The sequence below is a fragment of the Fragaria vesca genome, linkage group LG3 (genome assembly GCF_000184155.1).
Source record: "Fragaria vesca subsp. vesca linkage group LG3, FraVesHawaii_1.0, whole genome shotgun sequence".
Taxonomy (NCBI): Eukaryota; Viridiplantae; Streptophyta; class Magnoliopsida; order Rosales; family Rosaceae; genus Fragaria; species Fragaria vesca.
The window spans coordinates 2761719-2784494 of NC_020493.1; the positions used below are offsets into that span (position 1 = coordinate 2761719).

A 22776-nucleotide genomic window follows, 5' to 3' on the forward strand; every position below is an offset into this window, starting at 1 on the left:
AGGAGGGGAAAGTTAAGGCGAAATATGAACAAATAGATACTTGGATGTTAGATAATGATATCCCCGAAAAAATCAAGACAGAAGTGGTGAAAATCATAAAATACCAGAAAGCATTTGAAAGAAACTATGCTGCTGGTGTAGATGTTGATGTGGACTTGGTTTTTGTATTCAGTGCTATCACTACAAATGGCAATCGACCCATTGCAAGTAACCTGAAGGAGCATTTCTGCGTAAATGCCCTAAAGAAAGTATGTTCATCAACCTGCTTTTATGTTTGTCACTATGAAATAGGTTCATTAATAAGTTGGACCTTGTTCTTAAATACTGTCCAGTGTATTTAAGCAATATATAAACAGGTATCCATCCTTCAAGGCGTGGGAGAAGATGAATTCAACTTTGTATTGAAGTATTTTAACCCTGTGATCTACGAGGAGAATAGCTACCTAGTTCGAGCAGGAGAGCCAGATGACAAAATGCTCATCATCACACAAGGCATGCTAGCTGTATATGTAGACAATAACACTGCATCAGGCTCCTCATCAGTTATCATACCCAAGTCGCGTATTGAGAAAGGTGAAGTTTATGGAGAAGAACTTCTGAACGGTCTTATTCCTATATCGACCCGAGATGTCAAATGCCAAACAAAAGTAGAAGCCTTTGCTCTCACAAGTCGTGGGTTGAAATATGTAGTAAAAATGCTGCGGCAAAGACGTACAACTTCGACATTGTTCTATGATCCAGAACAAGTAAACAAGGTTCATGATCAAAGAAAATTACCATCCCATTTGATTTTTCTTTTTATTTGTTTTACTATTATTATGAACTTTCATTTGGAATGACTTCCCCAAAAATGAGATTAATCTTCTGTGATTTGTAAATTAAACAGGCATATAGAGAGTTAACAACTACAAGATCGGAGAAGTTGATACAGCAAAAGATGAAGATGGATTGCACGGAGAAAGATATACTTGAGTGGCTGTCAAGAAATGGTGTTCACCATGATCTGCAGACATCAGTTATGAAACACATAAAGGCTAATAGTGTACTGGAAGGAAACTTAGATGCTGAGGTGGATGTGAGGTATCTATTCTCTATTCATCTTCCCTGGAATATCGAATATGAAATAAAGAAGGATCTCTGCATGACTACTCTCTATGAAGTATGTAATTCCTCAACCCACCTCTGCTAGCCAAATAAGAAGTGTATCATGTTCTCAATATATAAACTCATGCATGCTCTCATGTCTCAGTTGATGTAAATGAATATATAGGTACCTGTACTTGATGGCGTTGATGAAGATGTGCTGCACCGCATCTGTATGTCTCTCGATCCAGTGGTTCTTCCGAAGAATAGCTGTGTGGTTAAACCAGGTGGCCAAATTGATCGAATGCTCATCATTGTAGAAGGTAAAATTACTTTGACTGAGCAGACTTTCCATATTTTAAGCAGATTAAGGAAGAGAGGCAACGTCGAAAAAATACTGAAGAAAGGCGATTTCTTTGGGGAGGAACTCCTGCCTTGGGCATTCCCTGACGTCTCTATTTCCAAATATAAACCTGATATGTCAAGAAAATATGTCGATTGCTGTGAAAAAGTAGAAGCTTTTTCTCTCACGAAGGAGGGTGTGGAAAGTGTAGTCGCCTACTATCGGGAGGGAACCAACGTTTTGGAGCAGTTGGAGAATGGTAGAGATGGTGTCGCTCATAGTAGAGGTACATGTACATCCACAGCCCCCACTATTGAGCAGAGACTTGACCAGCTTATTCAGCTCCAGGTTGACATGCTTCAACAGCATCGTGATGAAATGGCTAATCAGGGGCGGAGATTGGATGAGATGGCTGCATTCCTCGCCAGATTGGGATATCTGAACACACCGCCACCACCTCGTCCTCCTCCTCCTCCTCCTCGATTATCAAGAACAAGCTAAGCTAGATCACTCTCATCTTAAAGCTCATAATTGATGAAATTATGAATGAGTTGCCTTGTTGTTATAGGCTTCTAATTCTTCAACCAGTAACAAATATACAAGATCGAGTTCCAGGAGCTTAATTTGGTCATCACCCTACTGACACTTTCTCCATAAACTCATTGTCATAGCTTCATAGCTTCAACATTTTACTTGCTAGCTCTCTTGGCCAAATTAATGATGGTTTCTGCATAAGTTAAATTTTTTTCCCGATGATTTCCGCATAAGTTAATTAGGGGCGGGATTAGCATGACTTTGCTCTCCTTCGAATCAGGTAATTGACAAGTTTAACATAAACTAATAACTCAAGGTAGGTAGGCACCTCGATCAATTGGATTAAAAGAATCTAAACAAAGCATCACGAACACCGTTGACTAGCTGCCTGCTGAAATAATCGAGAAAAGTTTTCCATGCGTCGGGACTACATTAACAATTTAACATTTTCCATCATCCACCATTCAAGAAATTATAAGATGCTTCAATAAAAAATAAAAAAAATTATAAGATGCATAATTTACAACCACAAATACTGAAAATTCTCATGAAAACCATTCTGCATGCTCGAACAATTTCAAAGAAATGAAGTCCTTAATTATTAGACGGCTAGCGGTTTTAATTATTTTGCTTTATTCACGACATGGTTCACGTGTACATTTATTATAGTCTAATACTCTGTTTTAGTCTGAAGTCACATAAATATTGTTTCTTAAATTCTTAGGGTTCAATTGCATTCGATTGTTATATTCATTTGCTAGTTATTTTTTGTTTGTCAATCTAATCTAAACTACAAACCATAGAAAAATATTGTATGGTCGTACTTAAACCATAAAGGTTAAACAAATGACCTGCGTAACTCACAAATCTCAAATTCACTATCAAACTGATATACAATCTCATATATAAAATAAAGAACCACATTTGTAATTTATGTAATAATGATATTCACACAATCGTTTTTTCTTTTCGCATACACAGTTTTCAATCATAAAGTATATTCAAGAACTATTTTGTAAATAAATAAGATGTGCGAATAGAAAACACATGGTGCATGCATTAATATCACCATCCTATTTCATTTGTAGGTATGCTACAAGCATTTCTCACATCAACCGTTCAATTTCGCCATCTCCGATCAACGGCGTGGTGAAGTAAAGAGCATGTAAAACCCACAAAAGCGCGAAGCACCGAATCCCACACTCCCCGTTCCTCGTTTAAAAAAAGAAATTTAAATCCTAGGATAGTACCTTCCTCGTATAAAAACAAAACTCCCCAAAGCCGCCCAAATATTCGACCCTCATTTCCATTTTCCCTCTCTAAAACCCAAAACAAGCATAAAACCTCAACGGCCTAGATTCTCCCGACCCCGAGATCCCCGCCCGAAAATCCAGCTCCGATTATTCCCCTGGCTTTCTTCTCCTGATTATGATTTACTTTTTCGGGTTTTAAATTAGGGATCCGAATGGCTTTGTCGGATCGGGCGGTCAAATCCGAGTCTCCAACCTTCATTATTATCATTATTACCATAAAGCCCGAGTCTTTCTGTTTCTGATTGGATTCGATTCTAGGTTTTCGAAGAATTAGGGATTCGAATTTCGGGAAGAATGAGCGTGACCAAGTCTCAGGTGTGGCAGCCGTGCAAGAAGAAGAGGTCGATTCTCTGATCGGAGATTTCTAGAGAGAGAAAGTGCGGGGAGGGTTGTGTAGAGAGAGAGAGAGAGGAAGGGGGGCTTTTGGCGATGGCGGCGAGGGCGGCGGGCGTTGGGAGTCGGACTCGGGTCGGGAGGTACGATCTGGGTCGGACCCTAGGGGAGGGCAATTTCGCCAAGGTCAAATTTGCGAGGAACGTCGAGACTGGTGAGAATTTCGCTATTAAGATTCTGGATAAAGAGAAGGTGCTCAAGCACAAGATGATCGGCCAGGTATGTTTTTTCATTTAATTTTATTTAAAGTTTAAAATTTTCGCTGAATTTTCTGGAAAAATATGTTCTTGGCTAATTGGATGTTTAAAATTAAGATGAATGTTTAGTCTTTTTTTATTATTAATTGTGTGATTAATGTGAGCTAATTGCAAAATGTGGGGAAGGAAAAAGTCAAACTTTGAATGAATGATTGACGTGCATGATTGTTTGTCATTTTTTAATCTGGGTTATTTTACTGTTTGATCATAGCCTTTTTTTGACTTTAACAGCTCTGGTGTCATAATCATAAGATTAAGAGCCTTTTTTGACTTTGAAGAATTTAGTAACTGAAAGAGTTATATACTGTTCATTATCATGTTATAGTGATGACTTGGCCTCCAAGTTTCCAATGATTTCAATCTTAAAGCGTATTCTTGATAGAAATGGATCACCTGCAATTTTGCACGCATTGATAGAAATGGATGCCGGCGATTGTTGCACGGATTAACGATCCCGGCATATACTGTTTGTATGATGTCGGAGGAAAACCAAACTACACTTGACTACTTGACTTGTAATTGAATTACATTTGCTATTTCGGCCAAATAAAGAGGAAAGATTTATACTGAGCTTGTTGGTAGTTCTGTTGATAGTAAGCTCAGCGAAAGAGAAACAAGCTAATCAAATAGTATTACTTGCCATGTTTGATCCTCAGCTAACCCTACGGTGCTGGTTGGTATCTGATGTACAATTATTTGTTAAGACAGGAGCCTTAATCTGATTTTAAAACTGTGATCTTTATGAAGAACTATGTCTTGATTAATTGAAGATATTGAGAGATTGTTTCTTATGTTAATCCTCTTTGCAGATCAAACGAGAAATATCAACGATGAAGTTAATTAGACATCCCAATGTAATCCGTATGTATGAGGTTAGACATACTCTTATCATCCTTTTCCATCTGGAGTAATAAAATTTGTTTTACTATGACTTTCCTGTTTCTAGCGTTCATCTCTCTCTCTGTCTCTCTCTCTCTCTCTCCTGTTCTGTGTTGTTTGTAAGTGATTTCGTGCTGTATATTGCTGTAGGTGATGGCTAGCAAGACAAAAATATACATCGTTTTGGAGTTTGTGACTGGTGGGGAACTATTTGACAAAATTGTAAGATTCACTAGTTCAACTGTCATGCTGGACTTTCTATCTTAAATTTATGGTCAAAAATTAGAATTTCTGATATTTTCTTACTCCAGGCAAGTAAAGGAAGATTGAAAGAAGACGAAGCAAGGAAGTATTTTCAGCAGCTTATAAATGCAGTGGATTACTGTCATAGCAGAGGTGTTTTCCATAGAGACCTGAAGGTGTGTTCTTATTTTCCCACTTTTTAAAAACATACTCCAATTTATTCATTTATGATTAGTTCGAACTTATAATCTGTAAGAGACTTCCTGCTGTATGTGACACCCTAAGGCCACCAAACATGTTTACACTAGTTTTATTCATACAAAAGATAAAACTTCATTTCCTTAGAGAGAGTGCAAAAGGTAGCAATTATGTGAAGATAATAGTTCAGATGTCATGTGATAAATAAAGGTCTGTATATAAACAAAAAGAAACACACAAGTAACTGTATGATGAAAAGAAATACACACGACCTAGACAGTTAGGTGCTCGTCTTCAAAACTTCAAATCGTAGTTTTAAACTTCAGCCTTTTTTTGTTTAAAGTTCCTCACTTCATTAACTGTTGTTACGGTTGTAAATTGCAGCCAGAGAATTTGCTGCTGGATGTCAATGGAGTGCTTAAAGTTTCAGATTTTGGGCTCAGTGCGCTGCCTCAGCAAGTTCGAGTGAGTATCATAACTTCATGCCTAACAGAAATTGTGAACCCTATTAATCTGTTTGATGCTTGATACGAAGGATTGCTTTTGGAGAAATAGTTTTATCCCCTTTTTTACTTATGGTCTTAAAAATATATTGGAGTAGGTAGGTGCCGCTATACAATTATTTGTTAGAAAAGGTGTGACTGATTGTCTAATCCCTTTTCTTTAGGAAGATGGCTTACTTCACACAACATGTGGGACACCAAATTATGTTGCCCCTGAGGTATATTACATTAAGACATTGTTTTTCTTTTTCTTATTTCTTCCTCTTAGTGCCTCTTCTTTTCTAGGTCATCAACAACAAAGGGTATGATGGAGCGAAGGCAGATCTATGGTCTTGTGGCGTTATTCTTTATGTCTTGATGGCTGGCTATTTGCCTTTTGAAGATTCCAATCTCATGGCATTATATAAAAAGGTCATTTTCTATCTCTCTCTTCTTCTCCAACCTGTATATTCTCTATCTCCTAGCTTACTTTGTTTTCTTTTTCTTTTCATCTGTTTTACAAACCATATTTTTTTAATAAATATTTCATATCCTTGTGTTAAAACACATACACTCCTAGTTTAAGTGACTATCAGAATGACAGGATATTGTGTGTGAGATGGACTGTTTCCACGTATTCATAGATTTTGAAGTGTGCTTGTTTCTATATGTCTGACATGTTCTAAATCCTTTTTGAAAGCTTTATTTACAGACACTGTTCAATATTATGGCTCATACAAGATTGGATTTTCAGAATTGTCTTAATAATCATTTAGAAAACTTAAGAATACAGCATACCATAATATGGTCGTTCTAATCCTGCTATTTTTTACTTTATTTTTTATGAATAAATATAGATCTTCTTGTGATCACAGATATTCAAGGCTGAGTTCTCGTGTCCTCCATGGTTCTCCTCAAGTGCAAAGAAGCTAATTAAGAGAATCTTGGACCCTAACCCCTTGACAGTATGTCCTGGTCCCTAAACTTTTTACTTATAGCTCTTCGTTTTCAAAAATACAGTGTTTGTTATTTTTTCTTACTATTATTTTTATATGCAACTACTATACAAATTAATTGTATGAAACAGCGAATTACATTTGCTGAGGTCATCGAGAATGAGTGGTTCAAGAAAGGGTATAAACCACCTAGTTTTGAACAAGTTGATGTTAGTCTCGATGATGTGGATGCAATATTCAATGATCCTGGGGTAAGAGTGTTGCATTAGGTATTAAGGTTTATTCTGGTTTATAATGCTAGGAATAATTTCCAACTTTTCCTCTTCTGCACAGGATTCTCAGAACTTTGTAGTTGAGAAGCGAGAGGAACGACACGTGCCCGTTACCATGAATGCCTTTGAGCTTATCTCTACATCTCAGGGCCTGAATCTTAATAGTCTTTTTGAGAAACAGATGGTAATTTTGAAATTACTAAATTCTTATATGTATACCATTATGTAGATTGCTATTCTCATAAATTTAAAAATTTGTAAGCCTTAACTACTTATTCATTCATTGACTAGGAACTTGTTAAACGAGAAACAAGATTCACATCCAAACGTCCTGCTAATGAGATTATTTCTAAAATTGAGGAAGCTGCAGCACCTTTGGGTTTTGGTGTGAAGAAAAATAATTTTAAGGTACAATACACCTCACTCTCTCTCTCTCTCTCTCTCCCCATCTATATGTGATGTGAAAACCAAAGTATCTTTATTTAATCCAATGTACCTGTTATATCTCAGTTGAAGCTTCAAGGTGAAAAAACTGGTCGTAAAGGTCATCTATCTGTTGCAACAGAGGTACGTGTTCAGTTTAGGCATCCCAACTTCTTTTCAGAAGAATTTCCATGAGTAATGGATTATAAATTTTTTTTTTTTTTCCTTTTTGCAGATTTTTGAGGTGGCCCCTTCACTCTACATGGTTGAAGTCCGCAAGTCAGGGGGAGACACCCTGGAATTTCACAATGTATGTCACAATTGCTGAAACACTCATGGCATTTGATAACTATTGTTAATTCATATTTGAGATTGGCTTTACAAGTAAGGGACTCCAGGTATGCTGGTTGCTAGTTGTTGTGGGACAATGCTGGTGTTACCACCTTGTTTCATTTCATGACAGGCTCACGCTTAGAAATCGGTCTCCTAGTTTGTGGGTGTGATTTTAAACCAGAGGAACATGCATATTACACAGAAATTGGACTTGTTAAACTGATAATTATTTTTATCTTTATTAAATAAGAGACCAATACCACACTAAGCGGTGTCAACCTTTGAGATCCTGGAGAAGCTAGACTAGAGTTGTTGCTTACAGCCTTGCATGTTTTTTGCTTTTGTTTTTTGTTTTATTAGAAGGTACTTGTAGTATGTTGGTTACCATGATGCTTTGGGAATGATCCCTCCCACAGTTAAACTCCAACTATGACAAGCTTGCACAAATGTTGCTTCATTCTTCTCTTGTTAGCTTTTGTTATTTGCACATTTTAATTTTATTGGCTTTAATTTACAGTTCTATAAGAACCTTTCAACGGGGCTGAAGGATATTGTCTGGAAGTCAGGAGATGATGCAAGGAAGGAGGCAGAATTTGGTTAGTGTTATTGTATACTAGCAATGTTCAAGATCTTGTTTCAGGAGTTGATTTGACTTATTTTTCTGATAGATTATTGTTCAATAGAAGTTTCACATTTCCTTATATTGTGTCAGCAACTTGGCACTGTTCGTCTTGATTTTTTCTCATGATATAGATTTGACTCAGCAAACTGATATCATTGTGGTTTTTTCAAGTTTCTTAGAAAACCAAATGTAGAAGATGTAGGATTCAGCACAGGTTGAAGTTGAACCCTTTTGAAAGCAAGATCCTCACCAGTGTCCTTTATTCCTCTGCAGGTTCCGCTTCTAGTTCTGGTACTGCCGCTGGTGCTGGTGCTGTGTCATCTACATGATTGGTTTTCTCTGCAGATCATATATGGGATTTTTTGTTGTTGTTTCCGAAAAGGTCGTGGAATGTTGATCATATAAGTTGTAAGCGCAAATGAGTTTGGGTGTTTCCTTCGAGTGACATTATTGTCATTCTGAAAACGATTTTATAAGACTGTGTGCCTTTTGGGTTGGGGATTTAATGTATATACTTCCATTGAGAGATGTGAAAAGGAAAACAGTCAAAAACGTCTATGCAAATACATACATATTCTGCAATGAACATGAATCAGTCATTCAGTTAAGCTATATCTGTTTCTGTTCATAATAGGGGGTCTTACCGACTCTTACAGCATACTGATGTTTGCTGAATAGCCCCAAATTCATGCCCATCTATTGGCTAGCTTCTTTCCATTCTTGAAAATTTTCATCTATGTCTAAAATGTTTTAAAAAATGTTAGGCACTAGTCGGGCGGACAACTAGTGACTAAAGCTTAGACGGATTAATCGAGGATTAATCGGTTTTTTAGCTCTCTAGATGGAAACTGTGAAGCATTGTCTAGCGCCTAGGCGGGGATTAATCGGCTCTAGGCGGGGATTTTTAGAATATTGAGTCTACCCGAAAGTGGACAACATTCAGTTTGTTAGGTAGAGTTTGACCCTTAACAGGTCGAGGGAAGTTTGTTAGACACAACATTCAGTTTGTTAGCTAGATCTTAGCTCTTTGTTTATTTAAGTTACTAGACTATCTCCAATTTAATAACAGTGATATTGAATACTTTAATTTGTTGATTATTGTAGACTCTTTTCTTACACTCTAGTAGTGATGACAGATTTAGAGAAAGTAAGCAGTATAAACTCTCTTATTACACCATGTTATACTTGTAAATATGTTACAAGTATTTGTTAATATTAACAGAGTAGAGAACACTATAAAAATATTGAACTCTTTCTTTTGCTTTAAGTTTATTTTCAATTTTTTTTATCCGGGACTAGATCCATCCTGTTCCAACCGAGATAGAATTCGGATGAGATGAAATCTAAAAAACACAAATTCCATCATGTCTCGATTTCAATATCCAAAACGGACCGTGAGATTAACTTTATCCCGTCTCATACTCAGCCCTCCCTTTTGGGTCAACACTTCAGCGCAGTCTACCTGAAAGTGGCACAGCATTCAGTTTGTTAGGCAGAGTTTGACCCGACCCGGAAAGGGTGAGAGTAGCAGTTACGCGCCACGCGTTTAACAATGAGGCTATAAGAAAGAGCTGGCACTACGATCACTACCCTATTCTCTCTGGTCTCTCTGCTTTCGTGAAACCAAAAAAATTCGAAGGCAAAAACAACGATGAGAGAAGAGGTCATCAGCTCCGGAGGGACCGTTGATCCTACTCCTGCCGCCAGGTACCACCCTATCTATCCTCCTTTCAATTTCATTTCCCCCCTTTCAATTTCTCCTCTTCGTCTTAGTTAGGGTTTCCAATTGCCTCACCTCGTGTGCCGATTTGTGCTCCTAGTGTTAGGGTTTTGGCTCTCTGTGTAGTGAATTGCCTACTTTGAATGTGAATTTCATCTCAATTTAGACCTAGGGTTTAGCTACACTAGTAATGCTTCGCTTTCGTTTCAATGCGGTACAGTAGAAGGAATTTCAGATTGATTTGGACTCCACTCAATTACATTCGATTCCGCTTTACTCGTGCTTCGATTTGAGCTGAATTAAAATTTCAGCTTGAAGAACTCTACTTGCCAGATTTCTTTCGAGGTTTTGTTTTATTAATTAATTAATTTATTTATTTATGGATGTGTTGTTTTGTTTGTGTGTAATTAGTTCGGCGGGGGCGTCTTCGCCGACTGTGCATGGAAATGTGGGCAGTGTGGACGGGTCTGTTCATGGACAGGGCTCCAAAGGAGCGTCTATTTCGTGTGTTGGCTCGCAGCCTCCCATGACTTCTTTGAGCACCAGTGCGGGTGCTGGTGGCGGAAGGGGTAGTTCTGTTTTTGGGTCTTCGAAACTGTCGTGTAGGCCTTGGGAGAGAGGGGACTTGCTGCGCCGGTTGGCTACTTTTAGGCCCTCCCATTGGTCTGGAAAGCCCAAGGTTTGAACTTGTGCTACTGGTTTTTGAAGTGATTCTGTATGTACCTTGTTTGAGTTGTGAATTTTGGTGGTAAAATTTAATATCAACAGCTATATCATGACATTCTGCCATCAATTTGTAAACTTCCAACCTATATCGTATCCCTATGGAAATGTCTACTTCCTTTCAATAAGTAACTGAAGATAGTCTCAAAGTGTTAAGTTCTCCTTTCCACAATGTCTTCCAGGTCATCAGTTCACTGGCTTGTGCTAGGAGAGGTTGGGCAAATGTTGATGTAGATAAAGTTTCATGTGAATCATGCGGGGCCTACCTTACTTTTTCTTTGTTGCCGACGTGGAGTCCTGATGAAGGTTAGCTATCCAGCCTTACAGAATTTTAATATAATTATGAAGTATCAGCTCTCATAACATATAATTCATTATCCTTTATGGTCTCCTTTATCTTGGGGAAATAAACACAGAACAGATATATGGCTCTTGTTGACATTTTTGACACTGGTAGCTTAGTCATAAGTATTTGGGCTGGTTTTTACAGAACTACAGTTGTTGTTGTATTGTGTATCTATATACGGAAAAGAACAAGTCTTATATAAGAAACAAATTTTAAGTCATCGTGTAAAGACAATTTCACTAGGGAAGGAGCTGAGAGGGTAGGGAGGCGTGTCTAGGATAATTAATATGAGATTAAACAGAGACGAGTTGAAAATATCTTGTTTTCATCAAAATTCGATGCTGAGAATAAGTATATAAAGTGAAACACGGTTTCCCAGGCATCTGATATTCAGTTAGAGTGCTTTTACATATAAAAATTGCTTCTTACAATTATGTTTTTCATATTTCATTTTTTACATATAATTAACGCTGCAGTGTTGGTTGTGCCACACCCATTCTACAAATTAAGTAAATAAATAAATAAATAAAAATACTAAAATTAGCAGGCAGCTACGACTATGTACTTGTATTGCTACGGTATTATGTTATTTTGGTATCTATCTCGTTCAAATAGTAGTGTTAGGGATGCTGGTCTAATATCTTGGTGGAAGTTATACTAGTCTCATTCTTATCCTTTCCCCCCAAATAGTTACATAGTTTGTGTTACTCTTCATGTCAGAACAATTTGTTTGTCACCGTCTTGATTTGTAATTGAAGTTTGATAATATAATTTAATTAGAAACTGCATGAGCTTGTTGAGTTTCTATTTTTAAATTCTGTCCTGTTTTCTTGTCAAGTTCAAAGCGCTGGGGAAGCCTTTTTCAAACAGCTAGATTCCGGTCACAAAGTTGCTTGTCCTTGGAGAGGAAACAGCTGCCCTGAAAGCTTGGTGCAATTCCCTCCTACTCCTCAGTCTGCCTTAATTGGTGGATATAAGGATAGATGTGATGGACTTTTGCAATTTCACTCGCTCCCTAAGGTAGCTGCCTCTGTAATTGAGCAAATATGGGTTTCTCGGGGTCCACAGATCGACCGGCTTCTGTCCCAGTCCCAGAATTTCATGGCAGGAGATGTAGATTTTAAACCGGAAAGTATACCAGAAGTGGAGAGCTCTCGAGATGGAGCAATCTGTTTATATTCGCGTGTAAGATAAATTTGTGGAATTGATCAAATCCTTACTACTCAACTAGATATATTCATGTTCTAATTTAGTTTCTCTCTTTATCAGGCACAGAGGCTTATAAGTCTTTGTGGATGGGAACCAAGATGGCTTTTGAATATTCAAGACTATGAAGAACATTCTGCCCAATCAGCTAGAAATGGATATTCTCTTGGGCCTACCTATGCCCAGGTCCATCTTTCACATGATCCTGGAGCAAGCAAGAAAGCTATTTCAGCTTCTGCTAGAAAAGATACCGGAAAGAGTAAAGTTTTAGTTAAGGAATCCAGAGGTGATCTCAGGTCACCTTTGCTGGATTGCAGCTTATGTGGTGCCACAGTCAGAATATTGGATTTCTTAACCATTCCTCGACCTGCGCGTTTTGCTTCGAACAGTATTGATATTCCTGACACGAGCAAAAAGATGGGTTTGACACGTGGTGCAAGTGCAGCCAGTGGAATTAGTGGTTGGGTTGCTGCTGACGATGCAAAAGAACATACTGAAGACCGTGATGAAGTAGCAACGACAACTGAGGGGAATTTGATTCCAAACGCAGATGTTGATTTGAATCTTACAATGTCAGGGGGTTTAACATTTAATCGGTTCGGCAGAGCAGGAATGGCTGATAATATTAATGATGCAGATATGGGCAGGGATCTAATAATTGGGCAACCACAAGGCAGTGAGGTTGGGGATCGTGCAGCTTCATATGAATCAAGGGGTCCTAGCTCCCGTAAACGGAGTTTGGAAAAAGTAGGCAGCTCTGTTGATAGGCCACATTTAAGGACGCAGCAGGCTGATAGTGTTGAAGGAACTGTTATTGATCGTGATGGTGATGAAGTTACAGATTGTAGACAAGATTCAGCTGGACCATCAAAACGAGCCCGTGATTCAGATTTTGTTGATACATACTGTTCATCTGGTGCCGGTCCCAGTCATTCAATGGGTCTTGAAAATTTTACTGAGGGTAGTAATAGAGGTGCTTCATTTCCACAAGGAAGTGACCAGTTTGCTGGAATCCATTCAACTAGGGATTCAGCACGTGCATCTTCAGTTATTGCAATGGATACAATTGGTCATACTTCAGATGATGACTCTATGGCAAGTGTTGAAAATCATCCGGGAGATATGGATGATATTCATTTCCCCTCATCTAGTACGTATGGAAATCTGGACATGAATGAGACATCAGAAGTGAATTATAGTAATCAAGCTCAACAGAGCATTGGTTTTCAACCAGTTGCTGATGTAGTTCCTGAGGAAATGGGTGTTAGTAGTACAAATGATGGGGAAGAGATCTTCAATGCTGAAACTATGACTGCTCAGGCTCGGGATGGGTTTAGTTTTGGGATGAGTGGAGGGAGTGTTGGAATGTGTGCTAGTCATGAAGCTGAGATTCATGGCGCTGATGTATCTGTCCATAAAGCAGATAGTGTCGTTGGTGATGTGGAACCCAGAACAGAAGATGCTGAGAATCAGGGCCAGACAGGCGAATCTGCACCTGATCCGGGACTAATGGATGAAATCGTTCCTGATGAGATAAATAGGGAAGATCCTCAAGGTGATAGCCAGGAGATGCTATCTCGATCTGTAGGGAGGGCTGATAGTGGTTCAAAGATCGATGGTTCTACAAAGGCTGAATCTGTGGAGAGTGGTGAAAAAATAAGTCAAAAGTTAGAGAACAGCGCCCGACCTTCTCTTTCATGCAATGCTAATGTATACTCTAATTATGGGACAACCAAGAAAGTGGTAAAAAATGCTGGCAAGTCTTCATTTACAAACAATTATGTGTACCAAGAATCAGAGTATGCAGTTGCCAATGGAATAGGTAAATTTTTACCTCACTATATCAGTCTTGGGGTATGCGCTTATAGATGCTGCCTACAAAGTGATTTGCTTTTCGTTGTGTTTTTTTTCATTGATGTATGATTTTTGTCTTTGTTAAACTTCATAACCGTCTCAAAAGCTGTCTAGAGAACTCATGCGGACAGTTTTTAAAACTGATATGTCAAGTGTTCTTAATATATATATATAGCTTTTCTTTGGCATTATATATATAGCTTCAACTGCATATTTGGTTACGTCTAGTTCTTTTTGCATATGCTTGTTATAAGTATATGAACTGGCAGGCTCAACAGTATAATCCATCTATATTAGATGTATTAATCTGTCCTTTCGCATATGTTTGATGAATAACCAATTCATAGTGTTTTATCATAACTTTGTTTTTTACTCAGGACCTCCAAAAGGTGAGAGCAATTATGAAGAACCTATGGAGTTTGATCCAATTGGCCATCACAACCAGTTCTGCCCCTGGGTCAATGGGAATGTTGCTGCTGCTGGCAGTAGTAGCTTTGGCTCCGACACCAGTGCGGATGTTGTTGCTCTTTGTGGATGGCAGCTGACCTTAGATGCCCTTGATGCTTTGCGTTCCCTGGGGCATGTTGGAATTCAGACATTAGAGTCTGAGTCAGCAGCATCGCAATACAAGGTATAATCTCTTACATTTTTATTTTCATATTAGAGATCCTACTATACTCAAACCAGGAAGAAAATAAAAACAACTTTATGCTTGAAGATTAAAATTGTAGATATACTTTTTCCTCCCTATTTTTTTAGGGAGCAACTAATTTTATTTTCTGGTTTTAACCTTTTTTTTTGTAATTCAACCTTTAAGATGCAAATGAAAGCTATACATCTCTGATGCTATCAAATACTAGTGATGAATATGATAACAGTGTATTCTCGTTACATTTACTTGAATTTACTTGCAGGATGATCACCGGAATCCTGGCAAGAAACTCCTTCGACACCATTCTATGAGTCGAAGCCATGGGCAACATTGAGATGGATGGGGTACTTCCACTTACTAGTAAGCGTTTTAATGGAATGAGCACCATTGCTACTTTCAGAAAGTCGGTGATTTTTTCTTTCAATAGAAGAAACCTGTAATTTTTTATTTATTTTGCAAGTGCATTGGGATACAATTTGATAAAATCATTAGAACTAGTGCAGCATATCTCTCACCGCTGACTGTAGACAAGTAGGTTTTAAAAAAGAAAAAAAAAATCATTACATGGAGATGAATTCTGTTTCAGGTATATAGCATTTAGGGTTAGTTTGGTATTGCTGTGACTTTAAAAAAAAACTGCTGCTGTTGTACTGCGAAAATAATCAGTTGTGAATTAAAACAGTTTGTGTTTGGTAAATATTAGTTTTAAAAGTGCTGCCAAGATAAAATTTATTAATTTCTAGTGTTTTTAGTGACAGCTGTTTTTAAAAGTAACCTTCAGGTTGCTTCTAAAAGCTGCTGCCAGTGATCTGTAAATTTAAAAAAACTGTTTTTTTTTTTCATTTACCAAACACTATAAAATCTAAAAGTTCGAATAGAAGCTGATTTTTTTTTTAAAAGCGAAGCTGTACCAAACTAGGCCTTACTCAAGCCTACTTTCTTCTATTTTGATAAACTAAGCCAGCTGATTTCAACATTTTAGCAGTTGGGTTGAAGCTTCTGTAACAAGTATTCATATATCCATGGACATCGTTTATGCCATGTTGTGATCTTTGTGCATTAGTAGCCCCTGTTACTCTTCTGCATCTTCCATGTAATCATGAGGAAGCCAACAATTTTTGCTATTATTTTCTACTGCTGTGTGTGCTGTCTAGTAATTTGTTAATGCATTTTGGTAGGATCAGAAACCTCATTTGAAGTTGAAAGGAAATTCAAAAGCGAGCTTCACTATTTGCAACTGGAGCTGGTGCTGGGTTGAGTACTGGCAGTCCCCTTCCCATTTTATTGTGCTGTAGTATTTCTTAAAATTCTTGGATTCTTAGATGCATTTTCATGCAGAGGCGTTAACTTCCCATTTTAATTTTTCCCCCTATTTAAGACTTCTACCTGTTATCTAGGAAGTTGTCTGAGAGATGAACTTATGTTATCGAATATGTATGAACAATTTAAGTTCCTTGCAACTCACTCTAATGTTATTGTAAACAGTGATATGTGAGGTGCGATCTCGTTTTGTCCGTGGATTTTACTGTACATGGGATGTGAATTTATATCATTGTGCCTGATTTATGCTAGGCCAATTATATATTTGTTCCTTTAGACTCCTTTTACAGTTCAATCAAAATCTATATTCATGATAGTCATGTTAGCTTATTCCAACTAATTCGGGAGGCTCAGTTAAATTGCAGATTGTTCATATATGATTTTGATTGCAAATTTTGCCTAACATAGAAGAAGTGTCATAGGCAAGGAGCAAATAGAAACGCTAATAAAAATACAGTAGCAATGTAGCATCCAGTGATTGTAACAGAAAGAGCTCTGGTCTGGATTGAATCCCAAACAATCTATGAAATCCAAACTCAACCAATCACATTCAGTCAAATTGCCAGGTGTGACTGCCTCATACTATTAAAAAAAATTGGATGATGATATTTGCAAAAAGAGGCATCTCTCCCTCCCTCTCTTCCTCCAAGAACCATGCCAGTAACAGCAGCAGCTCTGCAGTCTTCTCTATGCTTCACTCCTCATAATCCATCATCATCTTCATCTTCTGTTCCCTCTAATGTGCAGACCTCAAACACCACCGCCCAATTGGCAACAAAACCCCAAAGCCTTCTCCAAAAGCACCCACTCTACACCCCCACCCACACCAAACTCTCCCTCCAATTCAAAGAGAAAATCCTCTGCCTTGAAATCATGGGAGTCGATGCAGGCAAGGCACTCTCTCAAAACCCTAACCTCCACTCTGCAACTCTCGACTCAATCCAAGCCATAATAACCTTCCTTCAATCCAAAGGCATTCAAGAAAAGGACTTGGCCAAGATCTTTGGGATGTGCCCCCATATCCTCACCTCCAACATCAAAACTGAGCTCATTCCAGTTTTCAACTTCCTCTCAGATTACCTCCAAGTCCCAGAATACAACTTCAGAAAGGTCATCAACAAGTGCCCGAGATTGCTTGCTTCAAGTGTGAGTGACCAGCTCAAACCAGCTTTGTTTTATCTTCAGAGACTTGGGTTCAAGGATTTGCATGCCTTAGCTTACCATGATTCTGTGCTCTTGGTTTCAAGTGTGGAGAAGACCCTGATTCCCAAGTTAAACTTTTTGGTGGATTTGGGGATTCCAAGAGATGAGGCTGTGGGGTTGGTGCTGAGGTGTCCAGCATTACTCACTTTCAGCATTGAGAATAACTACAAGCCAAAGTTTGAGTACTTCTCTGTGGATATGGGATTGAAATTGGAGGACTTGAAGGAGTTTCCTCAATACTTTGCCTTTAGTTTGGAGAAGAGGATAAAGCCAAGGCATATGGAGGTTGTGCAAAGTGGAGTACATGTGCCTTTGCCGCTTATGCTGAAGAGCACTGCTGAGGAATTTAAGGAGTTGCTGAAGCAGTTTGGCGGTGGATGAGCACTGCAAGTTTGTTGTCTTGTCACTTGTGTATTTTTCTATCTTCGTATTTACAAGATCATCTTAGATCAGACAATATTACTGGCATTTGCACGTAGAGAAGTTGAAAGGTAAAAACAGTGGATAAATGTAAAAGCTGTATGTAATTATCTTTGCTAAGCAAGGTTACAAGTTACAACTTCCAAGTGCCTGTTTCGCTTTACTAGCTAACCTAGGTTGCGACCATCAAGCTTGGACTATCAACTAGCAATTGGTCTCATGGTATTTCAATCTGCAATCTTAATATCATGCTCACAAAATAGTGTTTCATACTTTCATCTCATAAGGTCAAAGCCACACAAATTTTAAACACAAAGACACTGATGAAAATTATAAGGAACGCGAAAGTAATATATTACGAAATCAGAGAAAATTTTTGATTTCAAATTTAATACGAGAGTATTTTACCGTCTTAATCAATCATTTTATGTGATGATACATGACCAAACAATCAAATTATTTTTCTAAATGTTATCGTTTATCTTTGCTCATTTCTAAAGTTTTTAAGTTGAGTAGTTAAAGAAGTGTGTATTTTAAGTACAAGAATATTTTAGGTATACAGTCTCGTTTGATCATTTTTATGTGACAATACGTGATCAAAGAAAAAATATGCCTCAAACTATAAATAGTGATTACAGAGGGAAAATTGGGGTTTTTGCAAGTACGTGTGGGTTTTATTACAATTTCATGGCTGAGCTTTGCCGTCAATAGTTATTACTAGCACATGGCGGTGGCGCTTACACATAACCCCCAAGTCGGTTTATGACCTTCTTCTTCTTCTACTTCTTCCAGTTTTGACCCCAACACCCTAAAACAGTAAAACCCCATAGCCAAAAGTCTCTCTTCTCCCCAAAGCTCCAACCTTTCTGATTCCCAGAGCCTCAAAATATGATCTTTTCTCGGGGATTTTCTAGGCTCCCAAGAACCAGCTTCAATGGCTTATGTCGGTGTTTGCTCTCTAATCGACAAGACCCACATCAATTCTTGGCCTCCAAAGCTTGTTCTCAGTCTCTTGGGGATTCGACCCAGAAGGTAATTTCTCTTTCCCAAAAGCTTGGATTTTTGACTGTTTTAATATGGTAAATTTCATTGCTTTTGATTAGTGTTTGTGCTACTAGATTTTGGGTTGCAGAGAGTTTTGGTCTTCTGGGTTGCCTACTTTCCCTGGCTCCTTAACTTCTAGGCATCAAATTCACAACCAAATTAGCTCCATAGTTGAGGTAAGTTGTTGGGTATTGATATTTTTACTGATTGGTTTGGTCTATTTTTTGTTTTATGGGATACCACATTTACTTGTTTACTGACTTGCAATGCAAATGTGACAACTGTGACTTTACAAGTGTGTAAAGACTGTTCTTTTATTTCCATAAACCCCTTATATATGTGGAAAAGCTGTAGTATTCAGTTTCTGTGATCATCTTCTGAAAATTAATGCATGAAATGGTGTGTTGTTGTTTGTGGTACAACTTCAAGATGGAAGTGAAAGGTCCAACTTGTCAAGGCTAAATGTGATTTTGTTTTTTTTTTCTCATTGGGATTTCAGAGTCTTGTTGTTAGAATGTATTTTCAGGTGCATTGTACTTATATGGTAGATACTGTTTTGCAGGAACCACAAGACCCTTTCTCGCTTGTTTCTGATGAGCTATCACTTATTGCTGACAGGTTGCGAGCGATGGTAGTTGCTAAGGTATTTTCTTCTCCTTGGCTTCTTACCAAGTAATGATATTACTGTAAGAATGTATGTATTGGAGAGGAAGAGTTGACGTTGATGGTCCATATAAGAAGAATTTATCTTTCGTTGCAGGTTCCTAAGCTTGCCTCTGCTGCTGAGTACTTCTTTAAAATGGGGGTGGAAGGAAAGAGGTTTCGTCCTACGGTAATGGCAATGCTGCTAATACTTTTAGTTGATAGTTCTCTGGATGTCCTGCACTGGATGACTTTTGGTCACCGTCTTTTCTCTGTTCTAATATGATTTGATTTTGAAATTATCTGACATTTTATCCTTAACTCAGTGTTCTTAATAAGGATTGCCATAAAGTCAATAGTTGCTCAATAGTTCTGTACACTGTGCAGGTCTTATTATTGATGTCAACAGCGCTGAATGGCAGTATACCGGAGCCTCCTACGCAACCTGATCCCCCTACACGATTGGAAGATGCTTTCCCAACGGAATTGCGGGCAAGACAACAATGTATAGCAGAAGTGACCGAGATGATTCATGTTGGTTATATCTTTTGTTAAGGATTTATTTTATTATGTTTTATTTTATAAAAGTTACAATAATAGAATCTTTGCTGATGCACCAATAACATTCATTGTCTGTGGGAAATACGTGGACCACCTCATACTCATCCTTCCAGAACCATTTCTAATGTCTTGTTGTGTGCTCACTATTTTTTCGCTTGCTTTCAGTGGACTCCTTTTTAATTTCTTTCCCTTCTGGAACTAGTGCTATAGGTATCACTTATCTGCATGAAGCTATTCTTATCCCCTCTACTACTAGTATCCTGTACTAACACTTAATAAATAAATGGTTACAATAAAGATATGATTTTCTCTCAGGACTTTAAGCCTACAAGCTTTTTATGTAACTATTTGTATGTGTCAGGTCGCAAGCCTCCTACATGATGATGTATTGGATGATGCAGACACAAGACGTGGTGTGGTTTCATTAAATTCCGTAATGGGAAATAAGGTGAACTTTTTCTTCCCTCAAGTTGATCAAATTTACTTTATGCTTGTCAACCTATATTTTGTCATATGCATGTTTTCTCTCTTCATAATTTCTCTATATGTGGGTGATCAAAAGTGTCACGTTGTAGTCTTGGAGAGTTTATGTTGTGTGTGTGTGTGTGTGTATCTGTGTGTGCATAGGTTGTTTGGTGCCCAAAGCCTTATTATGTGACTTATATACAATCATCATAACTACCCACTATACCTCACCTGAGTTCCCATTGGAAAAGATGTGTAACTATAAGACTCCTTACTTTTCCCTTGTTTCTAGACAGTAATTTGACTAATACTTTTATTTCTATTATTAGTGGTATACTGCTTAGAATGGGGGTGTGGTGGCCAAATAATTTGTTCACTTTTTATTTAGTTGTAGTTTTGCAAAGGATATAACATTCTGATTTTTAGCATTCCATGCTACAGAGTCCAATATGCCGAATCTTGCTATTCTTCTTTCTGTTATTATTAATGATTGCTTTTGGAAGAAATCCAAGTTTTCCATATACCTTCTAAGTGATATTTAATTGATGCACAAGTTACGGGGGACTTTTGCGTAATATGATGGTTGCTCTTCCTTTTACCTTGAATGCAGTTAGCTGTATTAGCAGGAGATTTTCTGCTCTCTCGAGCTTGTGTTGCACTTGCCTCTCTAAGAAACACAGAGGTATGCATATATTATCATCAGTATATATTCGTAAATGAGAATTACCATATAGGGCTGTCTTACATGTCTGGTATGAGTATTGGATTTGGTTATGTTTCTTTTTTGGATTTGGTCATGTTTCTAGACTTCAGACATCTGATTAGTCTAGTATCTTTTATAGGGACTTGGCCATAAAGGGTCCAAAAATTAAATATTCCTGCCTGAAACCCCATTCTTAGAGTAGTAGTATCCCATCCCCATGCCATGAGGAATGCAAATAAAACTGAATTTTCGGGTGGGGGTGGTTGTCAATAGCGTCCTGACTGACAGGGATCTTGGCCTCAATTTGAAATGGTTGATGACCAGGGTCCATAATATCAGACCACGAGCTCCACCATCATCAACCATAGTGAAGGAGGGTATTGTGTGTTAAACTTTAGTGAGTCAGACATGGTACCCGCACCTGTTCATTACTGGTTTGTGTTGAGATGGGTATGGACTATGGAGCAAAGTGTTCCACGTAATATAGACACAGTGACATGCATTCACTAGAGTTGCTTATTCAGACATATTCATTATTTTTGTGCATGTGTAGGTGGTGTCTTTACTATCAACAGTTGTGGAGCACCTTGTTACAGGTGAAACTATGCAAATGACAACTGAAGCCGATCAACGTTGTAGGTACACTGCTCTGCTGCTTCTATCATATATGTGCATTTTGTTTAGTAGCTATTTGCTCATTATGTGCTACCAGAAAAGTGCTTTTAAAGCGTTATATAGGTTCTACTACTCACTGCCAACCAAACAAAGCACGATAGAAGATAGAGTAGTGGTGAGATAAGAGTTAGGAATTTAGTACTCAGCATTACATCAAATTCTCTTCTCAAGATTCTATCATCAAATGTCTAATTTTCTTGAATGCTATTAAGCATACACACACACTTTATATATATATATACAATGCGGATCAGAGGCGGACGTCCGCACGCCCTTAAAGTGCGGACGTCCCTCTGTTCTCCACCGTCCCGCGCCGACGATGGCGTGCTCCATCCAAGCGGACACCAGAGGTGTCCCCGATCACTTTCTCTCCCCGACGAATTCCAGTTTTCCGGCGAGATCGATCTTGTCTGAAGTTTTGGGTGGAGGTTGCTGCCTAGACTTTCAAATCGATCTCGCCGGGAAGAGAAAGTGATCGGGGACACCGCTGGTGTCCGCTCGGGTGGGGGCGCGCTAATGAGCGGACTCTAGCGGCGTTCCCGATCATTTTCTCTTCCCGGCGAGATTGATTTGAAGGTCTGGGCAGCAACCTCCACCCAAAACTTCACAGAAGATTGATCTCGCTGGAAAACTGAAATTCGGCGGACTCATCGGGGAGAGAAAGTGATCGGGGACACCGTTGGAGTCCACTCGGGTGGAGGCGTGCCGTTGTCGGCGCCGGACGGTGGAGAACGGAGGGACGTCCGCACTTTAAGGGCGTGCGTATATATATATATACACACAGTCCGTTTCAGATACGGACGTCCGCACAGCCTTACGGTGCAGATTTCCCTCCGTACGGCGCCGGCGAGGGCGCGCCTCCACCCAAGCGGACTCCAGCAGCTTCCCCGACCTCTTTCCATCCCCGGCGA

The 22776-nt window shown here is 38.6% G+C and overlaps 4 protein-coding genes across 4 annotated transcripts in view; all 4 read left to right on the forward strand.

Moving 5' to 3' along the window:
• The window catches only part of LOC101310880, a 1534871-nt gene that overhangs the window by 548750 nt on the left and 963345 nt on the right, over nucleotides 1-22776 (forward strand). The window lies entirely within an intron of this gene.
• On the forward strand, nucleotides 3267-8857 carry LOC101309707 (CBL-interacting serine/threonine-protein kinase 23-like). The gene is made up of 15 exons (XM_004293463.1): nucleotides 3267-3885; nucleotides 4733-4795; nucleotides 4953-5024; nucleotides 5114-5221; nucleotides 5628-5708; nucleotides 5911-5964; nucleotides 6032-6157; nucleotides 6601-6690; nucleotides 6813-6932; nucleotides 7015-7137; nucleotides 7245-7361; nucleotides 7464-7520; nucleotides 7612-7686; nucleotides 8227-8305; nucleotides 8605-8857. The coding sequence occupies exons 1-15, from the start codon at nucleotides 3703-3705 to the stop codon at nucleotides 8658-8660; spliced, it is 1404 nt and encodes a 467-aa protein (XP_004293511.1). The 5' UTR covers nucleotides 3267-3702; the 3' UTR covers nucleotides 8661-8857.
• On the forward strand, nucleotides 14191-16467 carry LOC101296264. Its single transcript, XM_004293582.1, has 3 exons — nucleotides 14191-14811; nucleotides 15095-15192; nucleotides 16011-16467. The coding sequence occupies exons 1-2, from the start codon at nucleotides 14509-14511 to the stop codon at nucleotides 15164-15166; spliced, it is 375 nt and encodes a 124-aa protein (XP_004293630.1). The 5' UTR covers nucleotides 14191-14508; the 3' UTR covers nucleotides 15167-15192; nucleotides 16011-16467.
• The window catches only part of LOC101311735 (solanesyl diphosphate synthase 3, chloroplastic/mitochondrial-like), a 6479-nt gene continuing 2137 nt past the window's right edge, over nucleotides 18435-22776 (forward strand). The window contains exons 1-8 of the mRNA XM_004293470.1: nucleotides 18435-18807; nucleotides 18894-18995; nucleotides 19382-19462; nucleotides 19580-19651; nucleotides 19849-19995; nucleotides 20384-20470; nucleotides 21098-21169; nucleotides 21744-21829. Of these exons, the coding sequence (XP_004293518.1) occupies nucleotides 18664-18807; nucleotides 18894-18995; nucleotides 19382-19462; nucleotides 19580-19651; nucleotides 19849-19995; nucleotides 20384-20470; nucleotides 21098-21169; nucleotides 21744-21829 (791 nt within the window). The 5' untranslated portion in view covers nucleotides 18435-18663. The remainder of the gene's footprint in view (nucleotides 18808-18893; nucleotides 18996-19381; nucleotides 19463-19579; nucleotides 19652-19848; nucleotides 19996-20383; nucleotides 20471-21097; nucleotides 21170-21743; nucleotides 21830-22776) is intronic.